We start from the raw sequence: 22,928 nt of genomic DNA, 5'->3' as shown, positions 1-22,928 counted from the left end.
TCTGCTCTAGTTTCTCACGCACACACAAAATTCTTGAGGTATCTATTTTAAATTTCCCCGGTACAGAAATACGCAGCCGCCCCGTTCCCTGCTGTAACCCGGGGCCGACTTTTAGCGAAAAAAATTTGACATCCTCAAGGACGAGGCGCGGGGAGGGGGGACACGACACGACACGGGACGACGACAGGACCCGTCCCGCAACTGCCTCGGCGTCGCTTTTGGCGGGCTCTCGGCGAGCCTGAAGCCGTACCGCGCCTCTTCTCGGACGCCTGCGCGGCGCTCCCGTCCTCTTATTTCACCCCTCCGCGCCCGCCCTGGCGCCCCCGATCGTGCTGCTCGGCAGCGGGACAGCGAGGCCACCGCGGGGCGGGGCTTTGCCGCCCGGAGGCCGCCGGGCGAGCGGCGGGTCGCCCCGTGGATCCTCCACCCGCGGGCTGCACCCTCCGTACCGGCCCGGTTAGGCTGGGAACCGGCCTCCTCTGAGCAAGCGTGGCTTTGAAACGCGTTTCGGATGTGATCTGTTGATTACGTCTAAGCATGTAACTCCACCCGGTCTTCAGCCCTGGGAGCCCGCAAGCACTCGCGGGACACGGCGATCCGGAGTGAGACCGGATCACAGGTGGCTCCGCGCAGCGCTCTGCGCGGGCAGGGGAACACGCAGCTCACCCTTCTCCTGCACGGGCCCCAACACCTTCATCACCTGTCGCCTTTGCAGGGCAGGAGCTGCTTATTCCCGCTGACAACCATGTTCTCTTTGTTTTCCCTTTCGGAAGCTGTGGTGGGCCTTGGGTTTTTTTCCCCAGCCCAATGAATTAAGCTGAGGATAGATTCGGTGGCATCCCTGCTGGAGAGAGGTCACAGAATCACAGAATGTTAGGTGCTGGAAGGGACCTCTGGAGATCATCTCGTCCAACCCCCCTGCTTGAGCAGGCACACCCAGAGCAGGGGGCACAGGAACACGTCCAGGCAGGTTTTGAATGTCTCCAAGGAAGGAGACTCCACAGCCTCCCTGGGCAGCCTGTGCCACTGCTCTGTCACCCTCACAGGAAAGAATTTTTTTCTCACATTGAGGTGGAACTTCCTGTGTTCCAGCTTGTGCCCATGGCCCCTTGTCCTGTCATTGGGCACTATTGGAAAGAGCCTAGTCCCATCGTCCTGACACCCTCCCTTTAGATATTTATAGGTATTGATGAAATCCCCCCTCAGTCTTCGCTTCTCCAGGCTGAACAGACCCAGGTCTCTCAGCCTTTCCTCATAAGGGAGATGCTCCAGTCCCCTGATCATCTTGGTAGCTCTCTGCTGGACTTGCTTGAGCAGTTCCCTGTCCTTGAACTGGGGGTCACCCTGCTGCCATGGCAGGTGCGAGGACAGTTACAGAGCTGCTCTTGCTCTGGGCCAGGATTCACCTCTTAGTTGAAATCTCTTTATGCCACAGACCTCCTGTGAGCTCCTCAGCAAATCATTCAGGGTGAAATACGTACACTTGAAGTATCAAAAAGCATCAGTCTTGACTTCTCAGGAAGAGACCAGACTTCTCGAGAAGCCTTGTCCCGCCAGCACACCATGCTGCAGCTGCCTCTGTTTAAACACACAGAGGGTGAAAGCAACTGTCCTCTTTTTGTGGATGGGAAGCTGAAGCAGGGCGATGGACCTCTGACCTGGCGGGCATTTAATTAGTCAACACATTAATTCTCTCTTCATCCTTAAGCATACCTGAGTATGTAAGCACTGGAATTTACAGACCTCGCCGCGGCACAGGCTACCCGGTGCTGCCACGCAGCCACCACCAGGCCCGATGGGGCACACAAGTACCTATGTGATGGACCCGAGGAGACATTTGCGCCGGTTTTCTGCCCTCTTCGAATCGCAGGGTAATTGCATCCGAGTTTGGTGGCGGATCTCAAGGGAAAGTGAAGCCCGGCGGGCCCCTGGGAGCTCCCACTGCTGGCTGCCAACAGCGGGTCCCACTGCGCTCCAGGCAGAGCTGCAGGGCTGCGGGCAGGGCTGGAACAGGCAGGTGGCCCGTCAGTGGTTGTAATGCCGGGGACCCGACACAGCTCCCTCCGGCCCGGCAGCCGCTCGAGCACGGCGCCGCTGTCGTTGAGGCTTGTCGCAAGGCTGCAAACGACCTGCCGCTGTCACCCACGCCGTTTGCGCAAGTGTCATTGCCCACGCCCGGGTGGCCAGCTGGGGTTTTCAGGACACCTTCCCGTGTGGGCGTGCTAAAAGCAGAGGGTTTTGTGTCCTTCACAGGCAATTTAAACAGCGGGGGAGATGGGGGAGGTATTTTTTCCAAAAGAAGAACTAGGGTCGCCAAGTAAATAAAGAAAACTGGTCTGCAAGAATTCCTGCAGCAGTATTGCTGCTAATGCCTTCTGTGAATTACTCTCTTCCTAGTCTGAAAAGCACATGGCTACCAGAAACGGACAGAAACCCACTAAGGCAAAGCTGTTTTTCAGAGCACAAGAGCGCTGTTTCCTGTCCCGTCCAGCCCCAGCCACTCTCCACTAGCGAGTGGGGTTTTCTTCTGCAGTCCTGCCTTTTCCCTGCCATCTGCCTGGTATAGACGAACCTTGGGCTGGTTTTAACTCAACACCTTTGTATGAAACCTCTTTCTCTCGGGCTAGGCCTACTTCCTTTTCTACTGATTTACCTAAGGAATAGAGAGTGCACGCACACACACACACAAAAAAAAAAACGAAAGGAAGAAAATGGCGCTTGCAGTGCGACACCCACGTAAGGAGCTTGGCTGCGTTAGGAAAAATCGAGATCCGATTACAGATGTCTTGAAACATGACGAATTGGCAAGAAAGGGACAAAAAACCCAACCAACCAAACAAACAAAAAAAAAACAAACAAAAAAGATAAGAGCTTCATACCTTTTGGGCACAAGTGGCCTGAGGGAGCTGCACAGAGTGCTCATGGTCCCTGTGGGAAGGGGCCTGAAGGCTCTGCCCAGCTAATGCCCCATTTAACCGGAGAGCGGATGTTCTGGCAAGGTTAGAGAGGCATTTAAAGATGTCACCCCATCTTTTTGGTGAAGCGAGGAGCAAACCAGAACCACTGCAGGAAGGGCCAATGGGGTTTCCAGGGAGAGAAGAGCCCTGGTGCACCGCGGCAGAACGAGGAGGCCATGAGGCGCCTCGGTCTGTGGCACATATGTGCAGCCTTCCCCACAGCCTCCCAAGGCAGGTAGCGACCGCTTCCACCCCCTGACCGTTCCAGAACCATGGAAAATACTTGCGAAAGGTAATAAATCAGTTTGAAGTCCTTTTAATACCCGATTGTCATGGGCATTCATGGGATGTGAGGAAGGTTTGACGTTTCCAACAGGCCTACAGGACAGGTTTGGGTGTATAACCTTTGGAATCGGAAAGTCGAGACATGCTCTATGGAACTTAGGGCTTGGACAGAGCTTCAGAAAATTTTGCTCCAAGTATATTGGCAGTGCATAAACTTGTCACATTTTAAGCATGTTAAAGAAGATTCAGACAGTTGTTCTCACAGGAAGGAGTGGCAGGGTGGGGGGAACTACACGTCTGGATACATACAGGAAAGCACATCCCTTAGATTTGAGTCTGCAAAAGCTCTGTGCAAAGGGCTGTTGTGAGATCTTCCCATACATCATCACCACACACTGTTTGGCACCCAGGACTGCTGTGCTGGCCAGCCCTTTTTCTAAAACCTATATATTTATTTAATGCAATTTATTGTCAGTCCCATCTGGTATTACTATAAAAGTTAAGTAGATGATTTTCAACCTTCGTCATGAACCCGCTTACAATTTCAAGTCCCCAGCAGCTTTCAGCTGTTCGACCAGCTGGGGTGAAGGAGAGAGGAGGGGAGCAAACCCTGCACCTCACTGGAAAATGATGAGAAATGGTGGCCAAACTTATCAAAAGCATAATAATTATTTATTTCCAAAAACAACCAGAGCGATTTTCCTCCAGAAAGCCGTGGATGTATGCACAAAGGGCAAAACGACTTTAATGTAATCCTGTGAGTTATACCCATATAATAAAAAGAAAACTCAACCAAACCAACCCACCATTTCTCATGCCTATTTCTTTACTGGGTTTACATACCTGTGCTTAGGAACACGTTACAAATCTTTCAAAAGTAAAGAATCAAGAAGACATCTAATGTCCTCGCCTTGAGCTCGTTGACCTCATTGACAAATTCCTTGACCTCATTCAGGAATACGTCATTTTTCCTCATGTACATGTGGAAGAGGAGTGAAGTGAGTGGCAGGGTGGACATTTTAGGTATACCTCAGAGAACTGAAGACTGTTTGAAAAGTCAAACGAGAAGATGGAGAAACTAGAGGGTACAGAACATTATGGGTTTGAAAGCATTTGAATTCAAGACACACTTATACCATCCAATTATACAGTCAGTTTTTGCCGAGGAGGCTGTGCTTGAAACTCACTGACTGAGGCAGCTTGCACCTGGGTCCGCATATGCTATTTTATCTTTCACCGGTACAAACAGAAGCCTCTCTAAATGCAATTTGAAAATGCACCCAATTTAATTTCCCGTCCTCATGGAAGACAGGTTAATCAGTGGGCAAGTCTGCCACTTCGTCCTCGGTCCCCTCCTCCCCAGGGCTCCGTTCCACAGCTTTATCTTAGGAAGCAAACGACCCAGGTGACTATTCCCCCCTCCCCCCGATTTAAGTAATAAACATAATTTACGAGTCCTGCCCCACAGCCAGAGTGAGTCCCACCACCTAAATGAAAACGCAGTTTTTCCACGGCCGTTTAACTGCAAAGCGTATATTTGTCAGTCACAGAGATATTTCTACCTGTAGTGCTGAGACAGCGTAAGGAACCTCCTTAGCACAAGGAAAGGTGAGGTGCTTTGCCCCACGGTTAAAGGTGCCGCCGTGGCTGGGTGCCCGAGAGGCTGCTCCTGGCCCGCCGCCTCCACTAGCGGCTCGTGTCGAAATTTTTCACCTACTTTGAACCCCGATTTAGTGCTCTCATCCTCCGCAGCGGAGAGCTGGTGCCCCTCGCTGCCGCCCCTTCCCCGGCGCAGCAGGGGCAGCCCGCGGGGCACCAAAGACCTTCCCTCGGGGTGCGTGTGGGGGTGCTTTAGCAAGCGCTTACCCCGCCACTGTAGCGAGGCGCTTTTCTTGATGGCAGCCCCAGGGTCCACGATTACATTAAACACAGACCCAAACCCCGACCCACTTTGGTAAGAGCTTTCTTATAGGCTTTTACACTTCAAACAAAAAATATGTCGCCCCTTCTTTTTTTTTTTTTTAAATTCAATTATATTAATCAACCGTCTAAGAAACCATCAAAAATGTTAAAAACAAACAAGCAAACAAGAACAGCATGACATAGGCAGTTTCAGAACGCTTAAAGCTTTATGATTTGAGCAAGAGAGACAGAAGACGACGATCGCCACAGAAAGGCTGACAGGACCTAATGCTTAGTGCAAGGGAAATTAGTAAGAGTAGTTGTAAAAGCCATAACGTTCCATTACGGAAGGTGATAGCACCTCTTTGAGAAGAAATCAAGGACCGGTTTTATTATTTTCCCTTTATTTGTAAAAGTGCAAAATAATTCTGTACAAATCCGAAATATAAAACCCAGCACTCTGTACAACGTTACAAAAGCATACGGATCTCTAACAAGATCTCAGAAATTGTATTCCACCTGCGTAACTAGTATCACGATCCCACAGAAGGAACAGTTTTACATGTCACTGTCGGACAGCGATGGTGTAAGACCCGCACCATCGGGACAGCGAGATGGCATGTGGCCTTTCAAACCTCGAGCAGGTCACAGATACCCTGTCAGTTCTCAAGATTCAAATAAATTACATAAATAGGAGCGGGGCCGGGCACCTGCCTGCCCGTCGGTCGGCGCGCCCCCGAGCCAGTCCCTCCTCATCCTCACACGTCGGGGTAGCCGCAGTAGTAGACGGCGGTGCTGGCGTCCGACACGGCCGAGGAGACGGGCCCCGCGCCCGCCTCGGGGCCCGCGAAGGGCAGCCCCAGCTCGGGCTTGCAGGCGAAGCGCAGGTACTGCTCGAACTCAGTGCGATCCACCTCGCCCAGCAGCTCCTCCTGCGGCAAGTGCTCCAGCGGCTCCCGGCACGGCGCCGCCTCGGGCGGCGGCGACGGCTGCCCGACCGCCCCCGGCCCCAGCGCCGGCCCCAGCGCCGGCCCCAGCGCCGGCGGCGGCCCCAGCGGCCCGCGGCCCGGGCCCGGCGGCTGGCAGGCCTGCCCGTAGTAGGCGTGCAGCGGCGGCGGGCAGCCCAGCAGCCCCTGCAGCGAGCCGCCCGGCCCCAGCGCCTCGCCGGGCGGCAGGTGCCGGCGCAGCGCGGCGCCCGCCGGGCTCTCCGCCGCCGCCGACGGGTACTCGGCCGCCGCCGACGGGTGCGGGGCGTAGCCGTAGGGCCCCAGCGGGCACTCCTCCTGCAGCCCCGCCGCCAGGAACGGCGCCTCGCTCTCCGCCGCGTCCAGCGGCGACGGGTCCGGCGTCGGCAGCCCGTAGCCGTCGAAGCCGGCGCCCAGCGGCGGACAGTCCCGGTAGTGGCCCGCCGCCGCCGCGTAGCCCTGCTCGCCGTAAGGCAGGCCCAGGCCCTCCACGCACATCCTGCCGCCGCCGCCGCCGCCGCCGCCGGCGGGCTCGCCGCCCAGCCCGGGCCCCGCCGCCTCCGCCAGGCCGTGCTGCAGGAAGCCGCTCTCCGCCCGCTTCAGGCGCTTCACCTGCTTCCGCCGCCGCGGCCGGTACTTGTAATTGGGGTGGTCCTGCATGTGCTGCACCCGCAGCCGCTCCGCCTCCTCCACGAACGGCCGCTTCTCCGACAGTGACAGCGCCTTCCACGATTTACCTGCCACCACGAGCACCGTCAGACCGGCCGCCCACCGCAGCCCCGGGCCCCCCGCGACCGACCGACCGACCGCGGGCTCCGCGCCCTCGCTCCCGCACCCCGCCGCTACCCCCGCCGCCACCCCCGGCCACCCCCGGCTCCCGCCCGCCGACGCCCCCGGCTCACCGGCCCCGGGACCCCCCGCCACCCGCCCGACGGCACCCCCGGGAACCCCCCTCTGCTCACCCAGCATCTTGCTGAGCTCGGCGTTGTGCAGGTCCGGGTTCTGCTGCGCCAGCCGCTTGCGCTCGTCCTTGGCCCACACCATGAAGGCGTTCATGGGCCGCCGGATCCGCGCCTCGCTCTTGCTCCGGCCGCCCGCCGCCCCCGACGGCGCCGCCTCGCCCTTCGCCTTCGCCTCGCCCAGCGGGCTCAGCGGCTCTGCCCAGGGGCAGGGGCCCACGGCCGGCATCATGGTGGGCAGCGAGCACCGCCCCTGCGCCTGGTCGTCGCTGCTGGCGTAGCCCGCATCGGGGCTGCTCATCTCGGGTCGGGAGGCGCCGCCGCCGCCAAGGCCGGGCGCTGCGGCGGGGCGGCGGGACGGGCTCGCCGCCGGGGCCCCGCTCGCTGCTGCCGCCCGCCGCCGCCCGGCCCTATTTGAGCTGCGGCGCGGCCAATGGGGCGGCGGGGGCGGGCGCGCCGCGGGACGGTGCCGCCGGCGGCTCCCGCTGGGGCGGCCCCGGGGCTCCTCCCGCCGCCGCCGCCGCCGCCGCTCGCCGGGCCGGGCGCGGGCAGCGGTGCCCCCGCCCCCAGGGACCGGGGGGGGCCGCTCGGGGGAAGGAGCAGCGTATTCGTAGGCGGCCCTCGGAGTCGGGCCCCGCACCCCGCGGTGGCCGCAGAGCCCGGCCCATCCAGGTCGCCCCACGCCGTCCAGTCACCGGGCAAATACCCACCCGTCACCGGCCCCGCCAAAAACGGGCAACCTCGACCAGGGGAGACACGAAAGGGGTGGGAGGGACAGATAATTCCAGCCGTACCCAGGTACCTCGCAACCGCTGGAGAGACGGAAGGGGCTTCTTTTGTAGGCAACCTTGGGAAGAACCCTGGGAGCAGCCAGCCAAGCTACCGTCTCTATCTCACACCTCGGCTTCCCACCTTCCAGTGCCGCCTTCGCCTATTTCACCTCACAAGCCCATGAAAGGTGTAAACTGGTGGGGCAGTGGGATACTGAATTCACAGTAAAGCCCATGACATATATTCTATCCCACTTCTTCATAGTTCGTAATGAAATTAGTATCTGCCAAAAGCGCAAATGTTTTTTGTATGTAGTGGGAGTTGACTTAGTTACTATTTAAGCTGAGCTTTGCGGTGGGTGTTGCTTGCTGCCTTGCCTTGTTCAGGATGCCTCGGATTTGCCCGAATACGTAAACTGTAAATACAAACAGACGCTTGTAAAAAGTCCCTCACTTCACAATACACACAAATTCTACCTCTCACCACTTATGTTCTTCTTTGGCGCACAAACTAATGTAAAACCCGGCGTTTCACGGGCGCTCTGATTTATATTTGCATTGTTATGTGGTACTCTTCAACGCATCAATGCTTATTTGAGAAACCGCTGAGCTTTAAACTGAAGATCAAAGAGGTTTATTTGGTTAAGGACACCTCTGTTTGGGTAGCCGCTTCGATCAAATAAACCAATATTGTAAGAATTCTCCCTGAAATTAAATGAATGAAGCCAGCATCGCCATTAACTTATTCTAGCACTGAATTTCCTGTTTCGTGCAACGTAAAACCTGCTCCTTCGCACTTGACAGCCAGCAGATGTTCTAAAAAGCAAAAAGCCCAGCGGCGAGCGGCAGCGCCCGGGGCTGGCAGCAGGGCGGGTAATGCTCGGGGCACGTCTGCATCCGTGCGTTCGGCTCCCCTCGCTTCGTTAGAGACTATAAACAAACGATATATTTCCAGACTGGTGGCATCCTGTGTTTAGCCCTGTTGCGAGGAGTCGAAACTATTGGCCAAAGGCTAGTGGCTGCCTGAAACTAAGCAAAGAGAAGGTTTTAGGGTTCTTCCGCCCCCCCCCCCCCGCCCCCCCGTTCAAACACACGCGCTAGTCCAGCACAGCGAGAGGCAGGGATTCACACAGCTCTGCTTTCCTTCCTTCTATCAGATGCTGTGAAAGGCAGCGGAGGCGAAAACAATGCTCCTACACATGTGTATGTGCAAACTAATCTCGTGCTAGTTATGATAACACCGTTCTTGCGACAGTATAATACATGCAAACTTGATCGTAAAAGAAGTTTGTCGGGACAGACCCCGCTGGCAAAGCCGACTGCCATCTCAGCACCGGCGCGAATAGCCAGGAGCACTCGTTAGGAGTTCGGTGCTTTTTCAATCGTTTTTAGCCCAGCGCCTTTGGGACGCTACCTGAGGGCGCGCCTCTCTAAGGCTGGCGGGCCGGTGGCTTTAGCTTTACGGCCGAGGCTGTGACAGTTCCCGACCAGGCGCTCTGGGGCTCGGAGCCCTTCGTCCCAGGCCAGTCGCCCGAGGACAGGTCGCGTACCGAAGCATGGCTGATACCCAGAGAAAATTCGGAATTAAACAGAATCCCGGTCGCGCCTGAAGCAAACTGGCTCAGAAGGAAAGCGTGCGTATTTTTTCTCCTGCAGAGAATACTCGGCTGAAGGGAGCAAAATAACTTCCAAGCAAAACAAAAACCAAGAAGGCAACAATGCGCTGCCGTAAGGCAGTCGGTGCATTTCCAGTGACTCCCAGACCAGTTCCCAGCGCACGCCGAGTTACTGGCTCGGGCAAAACTGACCGCCTAGGAGTTTAACGCGCAGAGGAGAGGGTTACCTTTTTTACCAGCTGATCTTGCTAAAACGCCAAACGGTCCCTTTTACTCTACTTGGCAGAAACATTTTCGTGAGCCAAGGGAACAAATCCTGCAAGAACTTGCACTGAAAATGTTCAGCGAGTAGAGGGACTGGGTACAAATACACTTTATGGCAATTTGGGGGGTTGTCACTTCCAGCAGAAAAGAAAATGTTTTTCTATATAATGAACATGAGGTAATAAACGAAGCAAACTGCCGCTGACTTTGTTTGGGAGTTTTGTGCAAACTTTTTCTACAGCTCATTGATCTGGGATCAAAGAAAGAAAGGTGTGTTTTGAACCTAAGCCGAGAAAGTAAAAGCTACCTGGTTCGTACAGAAAATGTTGGCAGTTTGTGACCCTTTCGGTGCTCCTGGTCCCACAAATAGATTATCTCACCGCTTTTCTCGCTTTCTGTTTCGACTGCTTAGGTATTTTTGAAGTGCAACTTTAAAGCACACGGCGCACCGCTGATTCTGACTCAAGTTGCGCTCCGCGCTTAGACCTCGCTTCCCTGAAGCGCTTAGTGAAGACCTTCTTCTGACGCTCCCGAAACCTCCGTGGTCGCACGACTCCTGGGGTCATTCGTTAACTTTCCCAACCTAACAATGCCGCCGAGAGTTCATCCTTCTGATTTATTGACCTTTTAAACCCGCCGGTGCACAGCGCGGGGGCGCAGAGCGGGGATCCTCCGGCGAGAGATGTGTTTCTATTTCAGGTCCATTACAGAATGCGGTGTTGGAAGTGGTGCTCCCAGCGTTATCAGAGCCGACCACAAATGCCACATGAAAAGCAGCAAACATCCGGAGGGTTTCCTGCGAATCGAGCAGTTTCTCAAGACAAGAGCCCTTTTTTTTTTTTTTTTTTTAAAACGTGTATTTAAAGGCAAAACACCCTTTGCCTCTTTAAAGCGGTTCAAAACCACTAAATGAAAGCAGCCCAGCCCGACAACGCTGCATAGTGCGAGAAATCTCCCCGAATGAAGACTTGTTGGGACTTTGCGTTAGGGAAAGCGTGGGTCAGAGAGGCCCTGGTCGGGAATGACCCACTACTGAATGGCAAAAAAAATTAAAATAAAAAAAATAAAAAAGAAGAAAAATGTCCCTTTCAGAAACTCGATAACTGTCGAAACAACGTTAAGTACTTCACAACAATTTAACAGTCCCCAACAATTAAGAACCTACTGGTTCACCTGCGTCAGTTTAACCCGCAAGTCGCTGCCTAGCAGCCGCACCCACACACCCAGGCCCGCAAAAGCTCGCTGCGCGGAGCTGCGCGCAGTCGGAGCGGAGCCGCCCCCGTGGAAAGCGGCACTGCGCCCCGGGCGTGCCGGGTCCGGGCGCGGGGCTAGGGGCACAGCGCTGCTCCGCACACCCAGCTGCCCGCACCAGCCCTGCGCGGCCTCTTTGGGGTGGGCTAAGCAACGGTGACCCCGCATTGCAGGACCAAGGGGCGTCCGGCGCGGGGAGAGGGACGCGCAGGGCTCCCGCCCCGAGGTAAGAGCGCTTTCGCCTCCCGGCGGACGCGAGTGGGCTCCCCACGCCGCGCCCCGCGCTCCGGGGCTCCACTCGCCTCCGCGGGGAGCGAGGCGGCCCCCGGGCAGAGCGGCGGGCTGGGGGCCGGGCGGGGCGCGGGGGGGGGGGCCGGCAGGAGGGGCAGCGCGGCTCCCGCCCCCGCCGCCTCCCCGCCGCCCTCCCTCGGGCCGCCCGCCGCTGCCCCGCAGCCCTCTCGGGGGGACCCTGGGTGCGGAGAGAGCCTCCGCCGCGCTTTCGCCTAGGAAGGAGTTAAGTCTGCCGCCGACGGGGCTGCTCGGGCTTGGCTTTAATGTGGCTGTAACGCCTTCTCTACCACCGCCTGAAGACATAAATCAAATGTATGGGAATCAGCGGGAAATGGCGTGTTTAACTGACACGAGTGCTGGGTGCTTCTGTAATATCTACTCCAGAGAGATAATACCTGGACCCAAAGAAATTCCGGTAAAGTCAATGGCAAATGCTACTCAGCTTAAATGACATTTAAAGGAAGCCTAGAAATAGCACTTTCCTCAAGAAAACCCGTAATCTAGACCCAAGGCTAATCAACCATTATGTTAATAAATTTATCTACTCCTTTAATGTAAAGATTAATTCATGAGACTAAGATCACAGAGTTGCTGCGTTTCTCTCTGTAAAATTGATCAGCAACAGCTTGATTTCACAGGGAGTTCCCAACTTCATTACAGTTTCGCTGCTCTTCGGTTCGCGAGCAAGTTGCCCACGACGCAGTACAATAGCTGGGGCCAGGCAGAACCCCCCTACGCTTGAATTTCCAAGAACAGAAATCCTGTTAGCTTTCATACTTAAGCACATACAAGTCATAAAAGAAAAAAAAAAAAAAAAGAAAAGAATGCTTTATACAATGCTGGAGCCGCTCCAAAAGATCAGGGATCTGAACTGAACTAAACAATTTGGCCCAGCCTCTATATTTATCCTGGTTTTATGTCAGTGGAGCTACTGCAAACTTGGACTAATGTAAGGTTGATTCTGGCGTGGTAGAAGCAAGTCATATAACTGTACGATTAAAAAGCTGATCCCAGTTACACAGGAGTGAAATAAATTTCTTCTTTGGCATCACTCAGTTCCCAGAGTATCCTTATTAAGGCCAGAAGAATGAATGTAATAAGATGTTCTCTAGAAGGGGACTATGCTACTGTGTGTCATGCTACTGCAGTCTTGTAGTGTACATTTATATATTGCTCCCTTTAGTAGGCAGCAATATTTCACACTACTTTCAAAGCGTAAAGTTCTTTGTCTTTAGCCAGAATAAAATTGTGGCATTATACAAATGAGAAAGTGGCTCGGCCTGGAGCTGGGCAGTTACTGTTCCACCATGCCAATTACGGTCACCAAAGAGATGATCTGGGTTTTCACCATATGGAAACAATCCTATGCTAGCAGTTTGGCAGAAGTATGTTAGTGATACTAACAAAACTATTAAATGATAATCCAAACATCAACGGCTTGCCATCTGCAGTTCTGATTAATCAAGTGATGAACAAGTAAGATCAGAGAGAAATTAAGAATGGATTTAAACCCTCAACAACACTAAAGTTGAATAAAACCTTTTGCCAAGGTGGACAATATGATACATATATTTTTCAGAAAAAAGTCGCCGCTGCCCTTTCTTCCCTGACACTAGATGCAGCAGTAATGTTAAAAAATACCTGTTCTTACATGACCAAAAAGGGCATTCTTTCTAACAAGGACATATGAATACAAAATTGAATGCTGTTTTTGCAAAGCAAAATATCGGTTCATTTGAAGCTGTAATTTTAAAATTTGTCCATTGGAAATGCTCTGGGTTTTCGTTGTATCTTTGCAATTACATTCAGTGATTAAGTGCACTATAGCTTTTGACATCTGACATTTATCGAGATAAATAAAATACAAAAAGAAAAAGAATGGGCAGTTAGAAGGTTCAGGAAATAAATTTGGTTTCACTTTTCGATAGCTTCAAGTGTTTAGTTTTCTGGTATTTATGTTACTTGATTACTGTTAATACACAAAGCAAATTTTAATTTTAATATTATTTTATTATTCTTTTATTAATCTTTTATTATTTTAATATTAATTAAGATTACAATAACCATAACTTTCCCTTGAAATACCATATAAAGTCATAAACAATAAGAAGACACCTGCACAACTTCCAAATCCAAAGCAGTCCATCCGATCATGGTTCTAACACTATTTACCAAACTCGCAGCACTTTCAGTGGCAGACATCTGCTTGCTTTACAGTGAAGTACAACGAAGTCTACAATTTGTCTGCCTGGTATCCATTAGTACTCAATGTTCGGAACACCTTTGACTTCCACCGAGCAGTGAGAAGGGAACTCTACCCCTCATGGATCATCCCTGATGTGGCTAGCAACTTTAAACAAAAAAGACAACTAATCTGCAAAACCTCCAAGCTAAATTGAGCAATACAGGTTGGTTTATTTGTTTGTTTTGTGGTGTGGGTTGTTTTTTTTGTTTTTTTTTTTTTTAATCCAGACATTATTACTTGGGCTTGAATATGCTTAGAATTATCTAGCCTGCGATTCAGCAGTCACATCTATTTTACTTGCGTGGCCTATTTCTGTTTGAATAAAACCTAAGAACCGAAAGCCCCCTTTCCTCCTCCTTTGTCCCCTTAAAATCACCTTTTTATCTTCACAATGCCCTTTGAAGGGTATTTACTGAAAGGATGAGAGAGCAGTTATCACACAGAACTGAAAACTTTTTTTAAAAAAAACAACCCAGGAATTTCAATAAACCTACTCTGTAGCTAGATCAAGAACTAGAGATCCTCACTCCTACTGCAAACAACCTGCAAGACCTAAGGTGATTTCTGCCCAGCTATTTCCAGTTTACCGGCTCCATTAAGATAGAATGCCCGTTTAACGGGGCTCTAGATGTAGATGTTGTGAGAACATTCAATTTAGAAATGTTGCTTCAATGAGAAATTTAATGACCTTTTCAGCTTTTAAAAATTCAGTCAAATCTTTAGGAGACAGTTTATGTAGTATCTAGATGAACTGTGTTGACTGCTTCTACAATTAAAGCCTGGAGAGGTTTGAATTAATGAAGCAAGGTAGGGGACTACCGAGCTTTAGTGTATGGGTTTACATGTGTATAAATATACTTGGTACAAAAGCAAAGCATATTTGTGGTTTTTTTGGTTCACACCAGCATCCCGCAAAAAGTAAAGGTAATCAGTCATTCAGCACAGGATAAACCAAAAAATGCCTAAGAAATATTAACCACCTACAACGGTGATTTACTAAGGCCGGAGTTAGAACTAAATCACACCAAAATTAGCTCACACAACTGCAATACCTACGTTTCCAAAGGCATCTGTTTCCAGCAGTCTCCTAGCCTTCCCTCCCAGTTAGTCCAAAATTGCAAGATTTACTACGGCAAGACCTATGCCATTTCAGGAAATAAAGACAAGTGTTGACAGTTGCTAGCAACACTTTATACGCCAGTGCATGTGGGTGCATGTGGGTGCTCAAGCGCTGTGATAGTCCATTTAGAAATAAAATCTGAGCTGAGACAAGCCAAAACACCTAGGTAGTTCAGTTGACAACCACCCAAGCACTCACCAGAGGGAGCCCATTTTCCCCAAAAGCCATCATCTGTAGTACAGCCAACCTGCTACCTGCTGGGGCCTCAGAACTACCCCGCTAAAAACTCTACAGCTGCTGGGAGGAGCAGCTGCCAGCTAAGGGAGCCTCACAGACATGCTGTGACCAGGAAAGTACAGAGCTGTAAAGGATTCTGTAGCTGCTTGATTAATTTTTTCTGCAGCACAAATGGTACTTCAATGAAGAAAATGCTACATTTGGCTTTCAAATGGACCATTTCTGAAGAAAACCAGTCATATATCTGCAGCATGTCACTGACAGATGTAAACATTTTATATTGTCCTAGGTAACCTTGTTACTGTTTGTTAGACTATATTTGTGACATGCTGCCATTGAATACTTTCAGCTAGGTTCTTGCAAGAAAAGTATTATTTTTTCAATAGAAAAATAAAAACTTTTCAGGGAATGACTTTTCTCACTTTATGTTTCATCAGGAAGAAGAACCAGCCTTCTAACGTATTAGTAATTCTCATGTATTCTTTAAAGTCCAACTGAAACACTTCAGTAATCTAACTTGCACTGCAACTAAGCACAGAAAAAAGCCTGAGCTCGTAGCCAACACTACAACACGTCCTGTTCAGGAAGGACCTGCAGTTCCTTTCAGGGCCAGATCGTGTGTGCACGATCAGTGTTTGGAACAGGGCATAATATAGAGGTTTCTTGGCAGCTTTCAGAACCTGGCAGAGCTAAAAAGTTGGGGTTTTTTGTTTTGTTTTGGTGGTTGTTTTTTTATTTAAATCTTAGGCCAGCTAAACACAAGATCCATTTAGCAGTAAAACTACCCTGCTGCCTGTCTAAGCACGAAAACCTTGCTAGTGAAGATGTAGTTACATCAGCAAGCATGTGTTTCTGGCACTAAAAGATTACCTACAGTTGCATACCTCCTGCTATCTGTCCTTTTTTTCTTTCAGTATCATGAAGTATTATTAAGCTACTACTTTTGCTTTTAGTGTTTTCTTTGTTCTTCACATGCTCATTTCTTAATTACCAATTAATACATTTCCTCAGCATTTTTCTTTTTGCAGATACTCCTAGCCAGCAGTCAGTAGATGCCACAGCACAGACCTGAACTTCTGATAAGTAAAAATCAAGCTGCACTGATTATCTCCTTTCCATAAAAGGCAAATCTATTCATGCAATCAGTTTTCGTTGGGGGGGGGCGGGGAAGGGTTTTAAATCTCCTTTTGAGTTTGCAACAGTGCAGTCATGCATTTTTCGCCACTTGTCAGGCCAATTTAATACAAAATCCAAGCAACAAAGATTTAATCTGAGTAAGTAACAGTTGTGCATAACTTGGCAGTTGTATGAATGATTTCAAACTAATTCTTAGGATTGTTGCAGGCTGCAGCTTCTGAAACATTCTGAAATACAGTCAACTCATTTTTGTTTAAATATGCGATTACAGAACTAAGGGTGGATGTATCACTTGTCTTTGGGAAGGGTTCCGTATTAATGGAGACCCACTCGTCTGTCAACTTTCCCTAACTAGATACTGAATCATAAGACAGCACTGGCTACACACTAGCCTATAGGAACTTCACTTCACAGGAGCAAGAAATTAATCTGAAATTGAAACAAGAAGATAAAGTTATTCAGTTACCAAATTACATACAGGCGTGAGTATGGAATCTGGGGAATCCCTTTGACAGATGCACATGGGGTTTATGTTTATGTCTCAAGAGAACTCTTACTGTTAAGCACACAAAATGGTGAAACACTCAATAGGTATTTTTTCCACTAAACAGTTAAGTTACAGAACATTTGATAGTATGGTTAGTGACTTTATGCATGCGTTTATAAACCACAGCTTTTTATGTCATTAGCTGAGCCTGAAATTTCAAATTTCACCTTTCAAAATTTCCTTAAACAAAAGAAACCACTGCTACTCATAGGTACCCGCAAGCGGCTAGTATACATGCATTGTCATTTTCTTATTCAAAGGAAAAAAGTACTCTAAGCTATTTTTCCCTTTGCTAGAGATTTTCAATGAAACAGAAATTGAAGAAATCTGTATTTGAAAATTAGTAGATTGTGATATGTTTTCAGATGCTGTCCCAAACAGAAGCAGAAGATTACTTGCACAGCCCTTGCAGAAATACTTTCCCAGCTTGCTACATGTGTCCTTGCACAGGTTGAGTTTATTAGATTAAAACCATAGTGGTGAGAAGAGGTATACAACACTTATTTATTCTTATAGTACTACAATTAAAACAATTAAAAACCAGTAGTGTTGCAGCAGTGAGTGGTGAGACAGCTAAAACGGCACTGCTTACAAAAACTTTAAATACCATGTAATACTAAAGTATATAGTTGCCTAAGATGTATACTTAGATAGGATTAAAAAACATTTATTATAAAGATTAGGGACACAGACTGCTGATTATTGGCTACTTTTACAAAGCACAGATTATTATTCATCTTTTCTCACAGAAGAAGAGTTTATAGGTTCACATATATTTAATGTGATTTCATCCACAGAACAGCTATACGATACGGTCATTGTCTATATAGGCGTAGGGCAAAATCTATCCTGCAATACTGAAATAAGAGGTGAGTAGAAAGACATAGCTGTATGACAGAATTTGATAGCAAATATTGTGAATAAATTACTTCTTTAGCTCTGTAAATTTCAGTGATATATCTTAGTTAAAACCTTAATTAAATATATTTTTACAGAAAGAATTTAAATAATAATGTGAATTAAATACAGTACATGGCACCAGAAGTAATCTGGACATATCACTAGGAAGATCACAAAGCATTCAAGGTTATATTTTAAATTTCTAGCTAGAATCATTAAGTCTACATGATACATTCATTAGGGAAACTTTTCTTTCAAGAACTGATTATTACCCACTGCTCTGTTAAAAATAATTTAAAAATGGGTAGCCAGCTTGAATCTTAGAAGAAGGGTTGTGTGCAATGTTAATAGTATAAAGACAATTTCCTAGAAAGTTAATTAAAAATAAATTGTATAAATTCCACAGCAACAAATTGTTTAAAAAACAAAGTTCTTAACATGAAATGTTTAACCACCTTTTTGGGTAAATCTAAGAGGAGGAGCTCTGACCAGAGTTCCATGGAATAACTGCATGTCTAAACAGAAGAGTGGTCCAGGAAGGAAGAAGCTGAGAACTACCATTTCGGGAGACTCTGAAGGGTATATGACTGAGACAGCACACCAAGAACACAGAAGCCGCTGCAGCTTCACCCCTTTGTCACAAGCTGAACTGAACATAATTTTGAACAGCCACTGTATCAAGAACTAAGGCGAAACAGTGATGGGATATAGCACTCCTTGAGAGATTCTATGTGACTGCAACACTAGATGATCAATTAAAAGTCGTGTTTATCAGGTCTCTACCTACTGCTCTTACCTTGTAATTGAGTACATCCTGAAAAAAACTACTTCATACTTTTTCCAAACCCAGCTTTTGTATACCATCTCACTACAAATGGCACTTATATGCAACTTTTCATCTAATAAATGCTTTACAAAGATACGTTAACATCACCAACACTGTTCTGGACCTTTGGGAACTCAGGACAAACAGATGTTTTAACTAACTTGTCCAAAGTTGCAGGAGAGCAGAAAAAGGTGTTGGATCATGTGCCTCTCCTTTTCCCCTCTCCAGTTTTAAGTGCAGTTCCATGCTGAACCAAAAGATACTGGTCTCAGACTCTCTTTCCCCCACATCCCTGCTAAAACTCTGGGGGAATCAGGGCATCATCAGGACTCTTCAGCAGATTTGCCTTTGGTTGGGTGACTAGTCAGGGATTAGCAACAACAGACTCATTACGGTCAGTTGTGAGAAGGGCAAACCAATGGTCCAAAAGAAAATGAGTAGTAAGGAACCCAAGCCAAATTTAAACCTTCACTTCTGTGCATTCTGTGAACTATTCTGGAACTGAGCTTAACTCTCCTCTCTTCTAAGCTTAATTGCCTTTTTCCACATGGATCCCATAAAACTGTGAAGTGGCAAATCATTCAGACAGAACAACAACGGCTGTATTTGTATATAAATCAGCACTTATTGTATAGTACACATGACTATATAACCAATTCTAGCGCATCTGATTTTTTTTCATTACTTTCACTACAAAAAGTGTGATGGCAAGCTGAAGTTTGATTTTAAATGAGTACCAACTTCTCTGAGTACGAGAAAAGCAAACTAGCAAATAATGACTAGTCAACTGATTTTTATAGTTACTCTACTAATAAATAAGTGAATGAATCAGATAGTTATTCCTTTTATAAATTCTATTTGTTGCCAAAATATACAAGATACAAAACTATTCAGAAAAAAACAAATTAAGAAATATTGAAAAATTAATTTATATATCTAAAGACTCAAATTTGGATAATACAAAAAATCTTCATCATTTGATAAGAAAAGTTTTTTACCTTTTTATAAAAATAAAGGTATTGATACTGCTGACTCAGTATAGGTCAAATTCCAGTTTGGATAATTTCTTTTGACTCTCTATAGTTTTGTTTACACAGTGATTTCATACTGGCTAATTGCAGGCTCTTACCTTAGGAATTTAAGAAGCCCCCAGAACAATAACACTTTTTAAAAAATTTATTTTGCATTTTTAAACTCTGGGTAGTGCCACTTGCGAACTATTAAACTACAGCTACACCCACTCCAAGCAACAACTACATTTTTGTGATCAGGATTCCCTTATATGTAATTTGCATAGAAGTGTTGAAACCTTCAGGATAAGATCCTCTATAAATATGTACAGTCTTTAGAGATACACATGTTGCTTGCATTAAGTTTCACAGATACCCTTTTTTTACCGTAACAAAACTTACACAGAGAATTTCCGCAGTAATTTCGTCATAAGTATTTTTTTTGTGAAACAAAAATCAGAGATTGTTTATCATGGTGAACTTTCAAAATGGAAGGACAAATAGACTGGCATTTTATATGGATCAACCAGCAGTAAAATTAAACTTTTAACCACTCAAAATGGAAGAGGGTATATTTTTATTAAACTTGCAAAATTCCAGAAGTGGGGAGGGGCATCAAGGAGTTTCAAGAACAAGACTGTAATTAAAATTATCTTGAAAATTACACAAGTGGCTTAAACATAACGGGATAAAATTCAGCATGGACAAATGCAAGGCATTTTAATGAGGTAGCAATAATCAGTGTTAAAGATGAGGAACTTAAAAGCAAGGAGGCAAAGTAACAGTCTTCATGTTCCTAGAGGGTTGGTGGAGGACAGAGTAATGACCACAGAGGACAGGACAGAAAATCATGACATACTTAAACTGTATTAAGGAAAATTTAGCTTTAATGATAAGCAAAATAGTCTAAAGGAGAAGACAGTGAAGTGTTGGAATATGTTGCCTGTGGAGAACACAAACCCCTCCAGTTTTTATAAATAGAGAACAAATGCATTTTAAAAACAGGCTGACAAACACCTATTAAGAATGGCACACCTACAGCTGACCTTGCATCACGTCACAGAATCACAGAATGGTTGAGATTGGAAGGGACCTCTGGAGCCATCTAGACCAACCCTCCTGCTCAAGCAGGGCCACCAAGAGCCGGTTGCCCAGGACGATGTCCAAAAGGCTATTGAATATCTCCGTGGATGGAGACTCCACAGCCTCTCTGGGCAACCTGTGAGGGGGCAGACTAGTCAACCCCTGAAGCTCCTTCTAACCTTAGTTTTCTAAACTTTAATGAAAAATTATTCTAAAATTTAGCTTTGACTTTAAAACTAACCTGCTGATTTTTCTTCATTCCATACTTAAATCTTTGTTTTACCATTTCAATTTCACAGTATGGCTTTGTTAACTTAGGAATTGCTATTCAGAAACTGCAGAAGACAAATGATGTCCTGTGTTAAACTCAGCCCTCAAGAATATTTAATAATCCCTCTCTGTAGATCCCTAAGGCAAAATAGTGAATTCACTGAGCTGACCTTAATGTTTCTTGCATGGAATTTAAAAAAGCATTTCTAAAATAAAATTCAATATATAAATCTTATATGCGGGAACTATGCAAACAAATAATCTCTCAGCAGTGCTCCCCTCAAGAAAAGCTTATAACTATGTAATTCTGTTTTCATATTGCACACTCAGATTATGCTAAGTCTTCACAGTTTAATTTTCAACCTCATGCATAAAGTACATTAGTCCCATTGGTCAGCCTTGTGATTAAAAGAAGGCAGGTGTTCCATTCATTTTAGAATCAAATTCCTCATGAGCTATTTAATATTTCCAGTGAACAGGACAGCAAATCTTCTACATGCACGTATTATAATTGATCACACAAAGTTGTGAAAATCTAATATTGAAAATTATAAGGGATACAAAAGTAACTATATGTTGAAAAACTTATTTTTCAAGCCAGTTTCAAGGAATTCTTTCTAACTGAAATGCTGGAGTTAAAAAAATTAAAATCAATACTCAAGTTTGAAAATCATTACAAAAAGAAAATGATAGATATTTTTCAAGGAAGCATCCAGTTTCTTCCTCACTTTTTAATAACCCAGCATCATATATCTTTAGTTTTCAACCTTGCAATTTATATCTAAGTACATGACAGATCACAGGTGATTAACAGATCTGTAAGCATCTCTACCCTACCAGGGTTCTGATTTAAGATACTCTGCTACATCCTAGAATACCTTTCCTAAATAAACTCCAGAAGGTAAATATGTAAGACAATAGCAGATGAGGGGTGATTGGATGTAAGAACATCAAAGGTTCTCTGAGGGAGCTGAACTACAAGAGAAGCTTTGAACCCAGGTTAAAATGTCACAGGGTGCTACCTGAGCACTGCATTTATCAATTTAATTCCTTTAGAATCAACAAATAAACTTTGAGACAAAGATAATTTAAACCTGTATATCTTTCTTAAAGCTATCTTTGAAGTTACCTTATACCTTAATACATAACTACCGTTTTAGACACATATTTTAAAAACATTTAAGAAAAGTTCCCAGCAAAGTAATGAAAAGATGCAATCATACTGAGTCGCAGACACACCTCCCCCAAAAACCCCAATTATAATCAAATGGCAAAGTAACAGTAAAACTATTTTTCTTTTCATTAAGAATTGTAGGAAATAAATACCAGTTTTCTACTCAAGTAGCCCATCTCTCTTTCCAAGATGAACAGCCACAGACGATAAATATAGAACTTTATCTAATAAAGTAAATTCTGTTGCAGACACTCTACTCATGATAAATTCACAGCACTAAACAACATGCCCAGATTTATTGGCCAATGTTTTAAAGTAGGAACCTAAAACTGTGCTGATGCATCTAGGTATTAGTAGCTAAAGCCTGGTTTACATTCATAGCTGTACTTTAAACAAAAAGATTTATTTAATTGGTACCAGTTCTGTGTACAGTAATCCATACTTAAGGTGTCTTTCTAAAAGAATCCCACCAAAATCACTCCCTTTACTGAGGTTTCTAAACACTATTTTTTAAATTTAAGTCTTGGTACAATCCTGTTCCATGAAAAATGCTAAGTCTCAAACCCTCCCTGTTCACACAGTGGAAGGATGGGCAGACAGCCCCAGTTATTGTTTTTCTTTTTCTTTTTTTTTCCCCCCCTCCACTTTGACATTGTCTAAACTCCAGCAGACAAGAATACTGGCTTCTGATGTACAATGAAGAGGGCGAGGAAAGGGAAGGTCGGCTTTCTCATGCTTCCCATAATTAGAAGGGTCAAAGAAAAAAAAGTGGAGTATGAAGATGTAACTGTAACTTAGAAAAAGTCAGATGCTTTATGGAAGATGGATGCATAAGAATAAATACAATGGAATAATATATTGGCATTCAGGATGCTGTTGACTGTTTAGAAAAGTTACAAATTTGATTTACTGTATAATAATTTCTAGTGAGAATTTTTAGTTCTCTTAAAAAAACCCAACTTGTAGGATTTTTTCTCTGTTAGAGGACACCAAGAATGATTCCAAGGACTAGTGAATACTGTAATTTTTAAAAAAAAAGTTCTGGTAATGGTCATAGTTTTAATAACTCACTGCTATACATAGGCATGCACCTTCACAGCATCAACCACTGCTTTTTCC

At 46.6% G+C, this 22,928-nt stretch overlaps 1 protein-coding gene and 1 long non-coding RNA gene across 2 annotated transcripts; one reads left to right on the top strand and one right to left on the bottom strand.

Moving 5' to 3' along the window:
* Window positions 1–5,531: 5,531 nt before the first annotated feature.
* On the bottom strand, window positions 5,532–7,568 carry SOX17 (SRY-box transcription factor 17). Its single transcript, XM_075085024.1, has 2 exons — window positions 7,072–7,568; window positions 5,532–6,846 (listed from the first exon to the last, which is right to left on the bottom strand). Exons 1-2 carry the CDS (start codon window positions 7,367–7,369, stop codon window positions 5,903–5,905), a joined length of 1,242 nt encoding a protein of 413 aa, XP_074941125.1. The 5' UTR covers window positions 7,370–7,568; the 3' UTR covers window positions 5,532–5,902.
* Window positions 7,569–9,154: 1,586 nt separating this feature from the next.
* Window positions 9,155–19,021, top strand: LOC142053406 (uncharacterized). Its single transcript, XR_012659209.1, has 3 exons — window positions 9,155–11,195; window positions 13,478–13,668; window positions 16,355–19,021. It is a non-coding gene; the product is annotated as an uncharacterized LOC142053406 (long non-coding RNA).
* The last annotated feature ends 3,907 nt before the right edge of the window (window positions 19,022–22,928 follow it).

The sequence above is a fragment of the Phalacrocorax aristotelis genome, chromosome 2, assembly GCF_949628215.1.
Source record: "Phalacrocorax aristotelis chromosome 2, bGulAri2.1, whole genome shotgun sequence".
Classification (NCBI taxonomy): domain Eukaryota; kingdom Metazoa; phylum Chordata; class Aves; order Suliformes; family Phalacrocoracidae; genus Phalacrocorax; species Phalacrocorax aristotelis.
This window is presented reverse-complemented; position numbering and strand designations above follow the sequence as displayed.